Source organism: Macrotis lagotis, chromosome 7 (genome assembly GCF_037893015.1).
Source record: "Macrotis lagotis isolate mMagLag1 chromosome 7, bilby.v1.9.chrom.fasta, whole genome shotgun sequence".
In the NCBI taxonomy this organism is placed as follows: domain Eukaryota; kingdom Metazoa; phylum Chordata; class Mammalia; order Peramelemorphia; family Peramelidae; genus Macrotis; species Macrotis lagotis.
Genome location: NC_133664.1, coordinates 186,209,131 through 186,221,756, shown reverse-complemented (window position 1 = coordinate 186,221,756; position 12,626 = coordinate 186,209,131). Strand labels below are relative to the sequence as shown.

Below are 12,626 nucleotides of genomic sequence, written 5' to 3'. Positions count from 1 at the left end.
AAGGAGAGAGATGCAGGAAAAACATGAAAATGAAGTCAGCAGCTTAGTCAAGGAAATCCAAAAAAAAATGCTGAAAAAAATAGCATGCTAAAAACCAGCTTAGGTCAAATGGATAGAACAGTTCAAAAAGTTATTGAGGAGAAGAATGCTTTTAAAAAGCAAAATTGGCCAGATGGAAAAAGAGATAAGAAAACTCTCTGAGGAGAACAAATTCTTCAGACAAAGAATAGAATTCAGGGAGATTGATGAATTTACCAGAAATCAGGAATCAATACTTCAAAACCAAAAAAATGAAAAATTAGAAGAAAATGTGAAATATCTCATTGAAAAAACAACTGATATGGAAAACAGACTTAGGAAAGATAATTTGAAAATTATTGGAATACCTGAAAGTCATGATCAGGAAAAGAGCCTTGACATCATTTTCAAAGAATTACTACAGGAAATTTGCCCTGATATTCTAGAAGCAGAGGGCAAAATAGAAATGGAGAGAATCCACCAATCCCCCCGAGAAAGAGATCCCAAAAAACCAACCCCCAGGAATATTATAGCCAAGTTCCAGAACTCCCAAGTCAAAGAGAAAATATTACATGCAGCCAGAAGGACACAGTTCAAATATCATGGAGCTGCAGTCAGGATCACACAGGACTTAGCAGCAGCTACATTGGAAGCTCGTAGGGCTTGGAATACAATATACTGGAAGGCAAAAGAGCTTAGAATGCAGCCAAGAATGAACTACCCAGCAAGGCTGAATGTCCTCTTCCAGGGAAAAAGATGGACTTTCAATGAACCAGGGGAATTTCAAATGTTCCTTTTGGAATGGCCAGAGCTGAATAGACGGTTAGATCTTCTACAGGACTCAGGTGAAGCATGGAGATTGGAGGAGAGGGGGGAAATATGAGGGACTTAAATGAGGATGAACTGCATGTATAGAAAAATGATACTGATAATATTCATATGAACCATCTCAGTTAATAGAGCAGGTAGAGGGAGCTTTTATAGTTGAAGCACAGGAGAAAGCTGAATTCGAAGATAAAATATGGTGTAAAAATGGAGTCAATAGAAAAAAAAGGGGAAATGGAATAGGAGAAAGAAAAAGGAGAGGGGGAATAGTCCAAGCTATTTCACATAATAAGATTTTTTTTGTTACAATGAGCTATTGCAATGATATGGAAGGGGGGAGGCAAGGAGGAATGAGGGAACCTTTGCTCTCATCAGAGATGGCTAGGAGAGGAAACAGCAACTATACTCAATGGGGTATAGGCATCTGGAGTAAGAAGGAGGGGGGAGCAGGGGGAAGGGGTGGGGATGTGAATAAAGGAGGAGAGGATGGACCATGGGGGCACAGGGGTCAGATATAACACATTTTCTTTTTTTACTTCTTGCAAGGGGCTGGGATTGGATGGCCTACCCAGGACCATAGGGCCAGGTGGATTCTGGGCCTAAGGGGTGGTATGGGGGCTCAGGGCTTCTTGGCCCCAGGACCAGGGATCTGTCTGCTGCACCACTCAGCTACCCTACAGCAGAGTCAGAGTGAAAGGAGAGAGAAAATATAGTACATGGTAGTGGAGAAATAAGAAAGGAGGGAGTTGCGATCAGCAATGGCAACGTTGGAGAAATATGGAAGTGACTTTTGTGATGGACTTATCATAAGGAATGTGATCCACTCACGACAGAGTTGATGGTGTTGGAACAAAGACTCAAGCACATTTGTTGTTATTATTATTTGGGGGAGGTGCAGGGCAAGTGGGGCTGGGTGGCCAGCCTGGGGCCACATAGCAGGGTGATCATTGGGTGTCTGGGGCCGGATTCGGACCCAGGTGCTCCTGGCTCAAGGGCCAATGCTCTGTCTGCCACCCAGCCACCCCTACTATTATTACTATTTTATTTTATTTTGGGTCTTTTTTTTTCTTCTTTTTGGTTTTCGCAGGGCAGTGGGGATCGGGTGGCTTGCATGTCACATGGCTGGGTGATTATTGGGTTTATGAGGCTGGATATGGACTCGGGTGCTCATGGCTCCAGGGCTGGTGCTTCGTCCATTGCACCACCTGGCCATACCTACAATTATTACTATTATTTCTTTTAATTTTAATTTTTTTTCTCCCCCCTTTACTTTTTTGCCCAAGCAAGTCTATCTATATTCATGGGGGGAGGGGTATTTTGTTTACTTGTAAACAAGTATATTTTGTTAATGTAAAGAAAAACATTTGTACAAAATGAGAATAAAAAATAAATTAAAAAAATAAATGAACTATTTGCAAGTAAGAAAAAAAATATTTTGGAACATGAAGGACTTTTCCCATTTTTTTAATGATTTCTTCTAGATATAAGCCCAGAATTGGAATTACTGGGTCAAAGGGTATGAACAGTTTTATTACTCTTTGGGTTTAGTTCCATATTACTCTCTAGAATGGTTGGATCAATTCACCAACAATGAAATAATGTCTCAATCCTCCCACAACCTCTCCAACATTGATAATTTTCCTTTTTTCTCATCTTGGCCAATCTGTTAAGTGTGAGATGATATCTCACTGTTGTTTTAATTTGCATTTCTCTAATCAATAATGTTTTGGAACATTTTTTCTCATGATTATTTATATATATATATAAATGTATATATGTATATATATAGCTTTAAGTTCTTCATTTGAAAATGATCTATTCATATCCTTTGACCATTTATCAATTGGGGAATTAACTTGTAACCTTATGAATTTGATGCAGTTCTCTATATATTTTAGAAATGAGACCTTTATCAGAACTCCTAGTTGTGAAGATTGTTTTGCACCTTTCTGCTTTCCTTCTAATTTTGGCAGCAATGATTTTAGTAGTTTTCAATTTTATATAGCCAAAATCATTCATTTGGCAGTTTATAATGTTCTCTGTTTCTTGTTTGGTCATAAATTTGTTCCCTTTCCATAGATCTGATAGAATATGTCTTGGTCTATTAATTTATCTACAGTGTCATCCTTTATGTTTAAATTTTGAACTCATATTGACTTTATTTTGGTAGAAGGTGTGAGATGTGGTTGTTTTTGCCACACTATTTCCCAATTTTTCCTACAATTTTTGTCAAATAATGAGTTCTTATCCCAGAAGCTAATGTCTTTGGGTCTGCCAAACAGTAGATTATTGTAGTCATTTAATACTGTTTCTTTTGAACCTATTCTAATCCACTGATCCATTACTCTTTTTCTTTACCAGTCCCAGGCAGTTTTGATGACTGTTGCTTTTTTAATATTGTCTTAGATCTGGTAGAGCTAGGCCACCTTCCTTTACATTTTTTTCATCAGTTCCCTTGCTATTCTTTTTTTTTTAAAGTGCTCCAGAGCACAAAATATTTTATTTAAGAATTTACAGTGTAGGGGCGGCTAGGTGGTGCAGTGGATAAAGCACCGACCCTGGAGTCAGGAGTACCTGGGTTCAAATCCGGTCTCAGACACTTAATAATTACCTAGCTGTGTGGCCTTGGGCAAGTCACTTAACCCCATTTGCCTTGCAAAAACCTAAAAATAAATAAATAAATAAGAATTTACAGTGTCAAATCTAACACTTCTAGGAAAAAATAGCAGCTCCCAGATCAGAGGAAGCCTTCTTGAATTAATAGGTGTTTGGCAGTCTATGCGGGAAGAACAATCAGCAGCAGGGCTGAACTGCAGGAAGCCAAGGATACAAACAAAGTTTTGAGGGCCAAAACTGACTGCTGATGAGAGAGTCTAAGAATTAAGATTATGAACCATTAAACAAAAGACTGTATTTCCACCAGGACTTTGACTTTTTATAAGTTGAAATGAATGAATTCTAAATTTAATTGTACAACCCTGCAAAACATTTTGGAATTTAAATTTCTCTCCCCTATTTAATCCAAATGTTAGCTAGATAAAAAAGGAAGGACCAGTGCTAATTCCACATTTACATCATTTCTACTCTTAGAAGTCAAATATCAAAGCAACAAATTATTCATCTTCCCCCAGAAAAAGCTAAAGAAAGTATGACCTATTGATTTTATAAATATTTAATCTTCTCTCTCATTGGGTCTCTTTATGAGTAGTATTGAAAATATTCTAAATTAAACCTAAAAGATTTTCAAGTTCATTAGATAGAGGTCTACATTTGCAATTTAGAGCATGACTAATATTTAACATAGAAGCTACTTAAGACCTTGATATGAAAACTGGGTATTGGGGGTGGGGGACAGAAATAACAGATTCCAGGATTTCAGACAGGATTCTGTTGTGTTTAACCATTTTTGAGATGTAATCATCATAATTAAACTGTGCCAATAGTATGAGAGGGAAAAAAAAGCAACTTAACCATATTACACTGTTAAAAATAAATTACTCCTCAGAAGAGTACAGCATTGACTATTATACAAGAGCTTTTCATACTATACAATTTCTTTTACAATAAGCCTAAAGACAAGCTACTAGATAAAATCCAAACCAAATTTATTACAGTCATAGTTTTCATTTAACAATGGTTAATTTGGATCAGCTATGGCCCCCCAAGATGCACCAGCCATAGCCTAAGAGATATGTTCTTTTGCTGATGTTCTCTTAATAACTGAACACCCTTCATCTATAGACAAACAGCACTTTATGTGCATAAAAATTAATCAAGGTCCTAGTAAGGCCACAGTTAGGTAAAAGTGGAAACATATTCGCTACAGGAAAGGAAATGTACTTCTGTAACTAGGATAAAGACTAACTTTGCATTCTTAAATCACTCTACTAGGTTCCAAAATTTAGAGGATGAGGGAACTGCCTTTGGTTGCAGACCTGAAGTTGATATAAGTAATAGACATCAACTATTTCCCTCTAATGCTTTATAGATTCAACTTTTTCAGCTAGGATCTTAAAGGAAGTGTAGAATTATTTTGGACAATAATTCACCCATGAACTGCAAGAAAAGGAAACCAGAAGAAAATCCAGTATTAAATTACTATGTCAATTTCAGAAGAGAGCAATGTGCAATAAATCTGAATTATCAGTATATCAGAAGAATTTCAAGTTTTCCAATAGCTAATCCAAAGGATAGAATAGTCTACTTCAGTGTTGGGTTCCCTTGCTATTCTTGACCTTTTGTTGCCCCAGATGAATTTTGTTACTATTTTTTCTAGCTCGGTAAAATAATTATTTGGTAGTTTGATTTGGTATGGCACTAAATAAGTAATTTAATTTGGGTAGAACTGTCAGTTTTATTATATATTAGTTCGACCTAACCATGAGCAAAGAACATTTTTCTAATTATTTAAATCTGACTTTGAGTGAGAAGTGCTTTATAGGGGCAGCTAGGTGGCGCAGTGGATAAAGCACCGGCCCTGGAGTCAGGAGTACCTGGGTTCAAATCCGGCCTCAGACACTTAATAATTACCTAGCTGTGTGGCCTTGGGCAAGCCACTTAACCCCATTTGCCTTGCAAAAAAAACCCTAAAAAACAAAAGAAGTGCTTTATAATTATATTCATATAGTTTCTGGGTTTGTCTTGGGAGGTAAATTCCCAAGAACTTAATGTTGTCTACAGTTACTTTAAATGGAATTTCTCCTTCTATCTCTTGCTCTTGGGCTTTAGTGTTCATATATATAAATGCTGATGATTTATGTGGGTTTATTTTATATCCTGCTACTTTGCTGAATTTGTTAATTGTTTCAAGGAGTTTTTTTGATGATTTTTCTCTGGTTCTCTAAGTATCTTATCATCTGCAAAAAGTGAAAGCTTTGTCTCCTCATTGCCCATTCTGATTTTCTTTTTCTTCTCTTATTGCTATTGCTAGCATTTCTAATATTATATTGAATAATAATGGTGATAATGGGCATCCTTTTTTTACCCCTGATCTTACTGGAAATACTCTGAATTTATCCCCATTACATATAATATTTGTTTATGGTTTTGGATAGATACTACTTATTATTTTAAAGAAAATTCCATTTATTCCTAAACTTTTTAGTGTTTTTAATAAGATGAATGTTGTATTTTATAAAGGCATTTTCAAGAATCTGTTGAGATAATCATATGATTTCTGTTGGTTTTGCTATTGATATGTTCAATTATGTTGAGTGTTTTCCCAATATTGAACCATGCCCACCTACCTGATACAAATCCAACCTGATCATGGAATATTAACCTAGTAATAACTTGCTGTAATATCATTGTCAAAATTTCATGTAAGATTTTTGCATCAATGTTCATTAGGGAGGTTGTCTATAATTTTCTATGTTTTGGTTCTTATTGGTTTAGGTATCAGCACTATATTGGTATCATAAAAGGAATTTGGCAGAATTGCTTTTTTTCTTCTATTTTTAAAAATAGTTTATGTAGAATAGGAATTAATTGTTCCTTAAATGTTTGGTAGAATTCACTTGTAAATTCATCTAGATCTAGAAACTTTCCTAAAGAGTTTATTGATGGTTTCTTCAATTTCTTTTTCTTTTTTTTTTCAATTTCTTTTTCTGAAATGGGGTTATTTAAGTATGTTATTTCCTCTTCTGTTAATCTAGGCAGTTTGAATTTTTGAAAATATTCATTTCATTCAGGTTATCAAATTTATTGGCATACAGTTTGGCAAAGTACCTTCAAATTATCTCTTTAATTTCCTCCTTAAAATTGGAGGTCAGGTTACCCTTTTCATTTCTGATACTGATAGCTTGGTTATCTTCTTTCTTTTTTTAAATCAGGTTAACCAAAGGTTTGTCTATTTTATTGACTTTTTCATAAAACCAATTCTTAGTTTTATTAGATCAATAGTTTTCTTGCTTTCAATTTTATTAATCTCTCCATTGATTTGCAGAATTTCTAATTTGGTATCTAATTGGGGATCTTTAATTTGTTCTTTTTCTAGCTTTTTTTAGTTGCATAACTAATTCATTCATCTCCTCTTTCTCTATTTTATTCATATAAGCATTAAGAGATAAAAAGTTTCCCCTCAAAACTGCCTTGGCTGCATCCTATAAATTTTGGTATCATGTCTCATTGTCATCATTTTCTTGGATATAATTATTGATTATTTCTATGATTTGCTGTTTGATCTACTTGTTATTTAAAATTAAGTTATTTAGTTTCCAATTAGTTTTTGGTTTAACTTTCCATAACCCTTTATTATATGTAATTTTTATTGCATCATAGTCTAAGAAATATGCTTTTATTATTTCTGCCTTTGATTATATTTTTGCCTTAGTACATGGTCATTTTTGGTATAGGTGCCATGTACTGCTGAGAAAAAGTTATATTCTTGCCTTTTCCCATTAAGTTTTCTTCAGAGGTCTATTATATCTAAGTTTTCTAAAATTTCATTCACCTTCTTAACTTCCTTGTTGTTTACTTTGTGGTTAGATTTATCTAGTTCTGAGAGAGAGAGAGGTTGAGTTTTCCCATAATTGAAGTTTTGCTGTCTGTGTCTCCATATTATCCATTCAGCTTTTCCTATAGGAATTTGGATGCTATATCACTAGGTGCATACATATTTAGTAATGATATAGCTTCATTACCTATTTAGGTAACTTTTGAAAAGATGTAGTTAACTTCCTTATCCCTTTTAATGAAATCTATATTTGCTTTTGCTTTATCTGAGATCAGGATCACTACCCCTGATTTTTTTTTTACTTCAGTTGAAACATAATATATTTTGCTCCATCCTTTTACCATTACCCTATGTGTATCACTCTGCTTCAAATGTGTTTCCTGTAAACAACATATTGAAGGATTCTGGTTTTTAATCTATTCTGCTATCTTCTTCCATTTTATGTGTCAATTCATCCCATTCACATTTACAGTTAAGATTACTAATTCTGTATTTCCTCCATGCTATCTTTCCACATTTATATTTTTCTCTTTCCTTTCCTTATTCCTCCTCACCAAAGTTTTACTCCCTTTTCCCTTTAATTTTTCTTTTAAAATTTAACTTTCAGTTTATTTTTCACTTATACTTTTGCCTTCCCTTTTATCAGTCCCTTCTTCCCTTATCTTTCCCTTTCCCAGTCTCCCCCTTCCCTGTAGAGTAAAATAAATTTTTAAACCCAAGTGGGAATTTATCTTATTTCTCTGGACCAAAACTACTGAATAGAATTTACTCAATGTTCACACCCTCCCTTCTTTCTCTCTAAAATCATAAATCTTTATGCCTCTTCATCTGGTATTATTTATCACTCAAGTACTATTAAGCAGGCATCATCAATCACAGCTTGATTAATTGATTGCTTGATAAGCTCAAAGTACTATCACAGATTGATTACTTGTTTGATAGGTAGCATTGCCTCAAAGTCACTAAGTACCCTCCCTTCTTCTGTCTCTTTAGAAGTATGCTTTTCAACAGACTTGAATTACATTAAATTATAATCATTTTACCTTACCTTTTCAAGTACCTTTTACCCCGTTTTTCAAGAACCCTCCAAGGAAGTACAATCCTCAAGAGTCAAAGTTTCATCCAAAGCCAAGCATTTCATGAACAATTTGTATCCTTCTTCCCCCACCCCACCAAGGGTACTTAACCCTTAGTTAAGTAAAGTATGGATTAGGTCCAATCCTGATTTAATTAACTATAGAATCTCAAAAGGTTCTAAGTACCGGATACTCTCAATGTCTCATTTAAGAACTTTACAATTGATTGTGAGTTATGGGAGACACTGAATCAGGACCACCCAGCTTAGGATGCCCTCATCAGAGAAAGTCCTAAACCAGAATCAGAGGTCAGTCACAGGAAACTGGGACACTTAAGTTTAGAGTTAATACCCCTGGATTTTCATCAGGGCTTTTTGTCTCGAACATAGTGATATCATCTTCGTCCCCTTCAAAGGAGGAGCAAGACCCAGTCATATCCATATCTTCTATTATCCTCAAACAATCTTCAATTATATTCAACCCTTTAATTATCCTGAGAGAAGAACAATTCTCAAGAGTTATAAATGTTATATTTTCCCTTTTAGAATTGTATTGTCTAAAATTGTTTTGTTTTGTTTTTTCTTTCCCCTTTTTATTTACCATTTTATGCATCTCTTGAGTCATGTATTTGGTGATTGAACTCTTTGTTCAGTTCTGGTCTTTTTGTCAGGAGATTCTGAAAGTCCTCTATTTTGTTGAATAACAATCTTTTTCCTCTGACAGTATAGGCTGAATTTTGCAGGGTAGTACATTCTGGGATGTAATCCCAGATTCTTTGCCCTCGAATTTATGCTATTCCAGGTCTTCCAATCCTTCAGTGTTGAGGTTGATAGGTTCTGTTTCAGCCTGATTGTGTTTCCTTTATAATTGAATTGTTTTCTTTTTGTTGCTTGTGGTATTCTCTCCTTTATTTGAGAGTTCTGGAATTTGGCTATAATAGCCCTTGGAGTTTTTATCCTGGGACCTCTTTCTGGAGGAGTCCTGTGTATTCTTTCAGTGACTATTTTGTCTTCTTGTTCTAGAAGATTTGGACAGTTTTCCCTGAGATAATTTCCTGCATGATGGTTTTCAGGTTCTTTTATTTTTTTTTTTTGAGCTAGGTTTTCTAGCAGTCTGATGATTTGTAACTTATCTCTCTTAGATCTATTTTCCAGGTCAATTGTTTTTCCTAAAAGGTACTGTATATTTTCTTCAATTTTTTCAGTCTTTTTTTTTTCATTTAAAGGAATTTTGTAGTCTTGTAGATTAATTGGTTTCTTCAATTTTAATTTTTAGGGTTTTATTTTCTTCAATTAACTTTTGTGTTTCCTTTTCCAGTTGGTTTTTTTTTTTTTTACTTAAAGGAGTTGATTTCTTTGGTCAATTTTTCATAATTTTCCTGAATGACTCTCATTTCTTTTTTCCACTTTTCTTATTTCTCTCCTTTTTTTGTTTGTTTTTGTTTTTTGCAAGGCAATGGGTTTAAGTGACTTGCCCAAAGTCACACAGCTAATTAGTAAGTGTCTGAGGCTGCATTTGAACTCAGGTCCTCCTGACTCCAGGGCCGGTGCTCTATCCACTGCACCACCTAGCTGCCCTTCTTCTTTGGTTTTTAAATTCTTTTTTAAGCTCTTCTATGTGCTTTTGGATCTGAGTCCAATTTGAGACTTACCCTGTGAGTAATTTTTCATTGATTTCTTCTTCTGACATGACGTTTTTATAATCTTTATCTACAAAGTAGTTTTCTATAGTGAGCACTCTTTTAGCTTTTTTTGCTCCTCTTTATTGTTTGAACTCTGCTCCTCAATACATACTAATGCTTAATATCTTAAATTTATATGGAGTGGTGTGGTAGATGGGAAGCTTGCTTCGAAGACCTACATCCTGGCTGTGTGACCTTAGACAAGTCACTTTATCTCTCAGCTCTCAAGAAAATTACATTAATTAAGGTGCAGATAAGGTGAAGACCTGCATAGGTCCCTCCCCTGGGAGTTTCATATGCTACTGAACTCATAGATCAGGTCTCCATCCCTATAAATAAGTTTCTTTATGAAAATTCATAAAATCAGAAGTCTAAGTATTATCTCCATATATATGAGCAAATAAGTCTAAAAGAATCTAACCTGCTCAAGACCAAAATTAGTAAGTGAAGGATGTTAATTGAGTATAAGTCCTTTGAGTCTTTCTATAGTATCATGTTGCCTCCTTAACATCAGTCCTAACACAAACTTGCCTTTCAAATATTGTTACAGATACAAAAGTAAAGTGTTTTATAAAAGTAAATGTGTTGGTTGAACTGTGAATTGATCCAATAATTTCTAGAATTATGCACAATTCCTTTTGATCCAGTAATGCTAGTGTTACATCTGTTTCCTAAAATGATCATAGAAAAAGGAAAAGAACCTATAATTCTCTTAAATATTTACAATAGCTCTTCTTGTGATGGCAAAGAACTGGGTTCATCAATTGGGGAATAGATAAATAAGTTGTGACATATGACTGTGATGGAAGACTTCTGCAATATAAGAAATGATGAGTTGGTTAATTTTAAAAAACCATGGAAAGATTTGGATGAAATAATGAAAAGTGAAATGAACAGAACCAAGAGAACATTGTACATAGTAATGGCAATATTGTTTGAAGAATAATTGTGAACAATCAAATTATACTAAGTGCTGTAAATAGTTAAGTAATTACTTAATACTTCCTATGAAGGAAGATGCTATCCATCTCCAGAGAAAGAACTAATCAACAAAAGTATGTATAGTAAGGCTTTATGTATATTTATATATATGTACACATGTATGTATGTGCATATATTATATATATGTGTGTATATATATATATATATATATATATATATATATATATATATATCTGCATCAAATTATGACTTTCTCCAGTGTGGGGTAGGAGGGGAAGATGACAGTTTAAAACTTAAAATGTAGCAAAAAAATAAATAAAATTAAACAATAACAAAAAAATGCACCTTACTTTAGAAAGGACTCGAAGCTCTTTTTTCCATTTCTCTGCCTCAGCAAAACATGACTCTAACAAATAAAGTTCTTCAAGTTCTTCAGTTCTCCTTTGCTGATCCTGTTAGCATAAGAGCAATAGTTAGGTTTGCTCAACTTAACTTTTAGCTATACATTTTATAATTAATACTACCAAACCTAACTTATTTGAACAGTTTCCAAAGAAAATACTAAAATAACCATAAGTGCAAATAAAAATTTAGGAATTATTCCTTTCCTGGTTAAACATACTTGTCAGTCCTTTCCTCTCCTATAGTACCCTGTGAAATTCCTATTCTCATCAATCAATCTACAAGCATTTATTAGATGATCAACATAGGCACTTACTTAGTCCTGGCTTTGTGCTAGATACTAATGATACAAAGACAAAACAAGAAAGTCCCTCATCCTCAAACAGTTTATATTTTAGGAGGAAAATAATATATACACGTGAAAGTGGATAAGTGAGTCAATCAATTATAATCAATACTTATTAAATACTGACTATTTGCCAGACACTGTGCTAAGCAATAGGAATACAAAAGTGGAAAAAACAGGAATTTGAAATCTAATGGTAGAGACAAGTCAATAAATATGTACAAACAAGCTATATATATAGGATGAACAGGAAGAAGATAAGAGAGGGGAGGCATTAGAATTAAGAGGAAATATTCCAGGTTTCCAATAGAGATGAGATTTTCGTTGGAATTTAAAGGAAGTCAGAGAAGCCAGAAGACAGAAATGAGGAGAGAAAGTACAGGAGACAGAGAAAAATGCTCAGAACAGAGGTGTGAAGTCTTGTTTAAGGAACAGACAGGAGGCCTATGTCACTAGATTGAAGCATAGGTTTTGGGGGAGTAAGATGTAAGAAAACTGGAGAGGTTTACATTATGAAGAGCTTTGAATGTCAAATGGAGAATTTTGTATTTGATCCTGGAGGCAATAGGAAACCACTTGAGTCTACTGATTGGGGGTTTTCAGAGAGGTTTATATGGTTGGGACCTCCACTTCAGGAAAATCATCTGAGTGGTTGAATGGAGAATGGACAGGAGTGGGAAGACCACCAGCAGACTATAACAGTCCAGATGCAAGGTGATGAAGACCTGCACCTGTAATGGCAGTATTGGAGGAGAGAAGGGGATATATTCAAGAAATGTTGCAAAAGTAAAATTGACCAACCTTGATAACAGATGGGATATGGGAATGTGGGGAGTGTGATAGTGAGGAGTCAAACATGAAACTTATTTTATAGTGTCAGGG

The 12,626-nt window shown here is 34.5% G+C and overlaps 1 protein-coding gene across 4 annotated transcripts in view; it reads right to left on the bottom strand.

Annotated features, from left to right (window-relative positions):
• Positions 1–12,626, bottom strand: part of DNAI7 (dynein axonemal intermediate chain 7) — a 116,671-nt gene that overhangs the window by 60,257 nt on the left and 43,788 nt on the right. For all 4 annotated transcript variants that reach the window (XM_074194229.1, XM_074194231.1, XM_074194232.1 and 1 more), the window contains one exon: positions 11,347–11,448. In XM_074194229.1, coding sequence (XP_074050330.1) covers positions 11,347–11,448 — 102 coding nt within the window. The remainder of the gene's footprint in view (positions 1–11,346; positions 11,449–12,626) is intronic.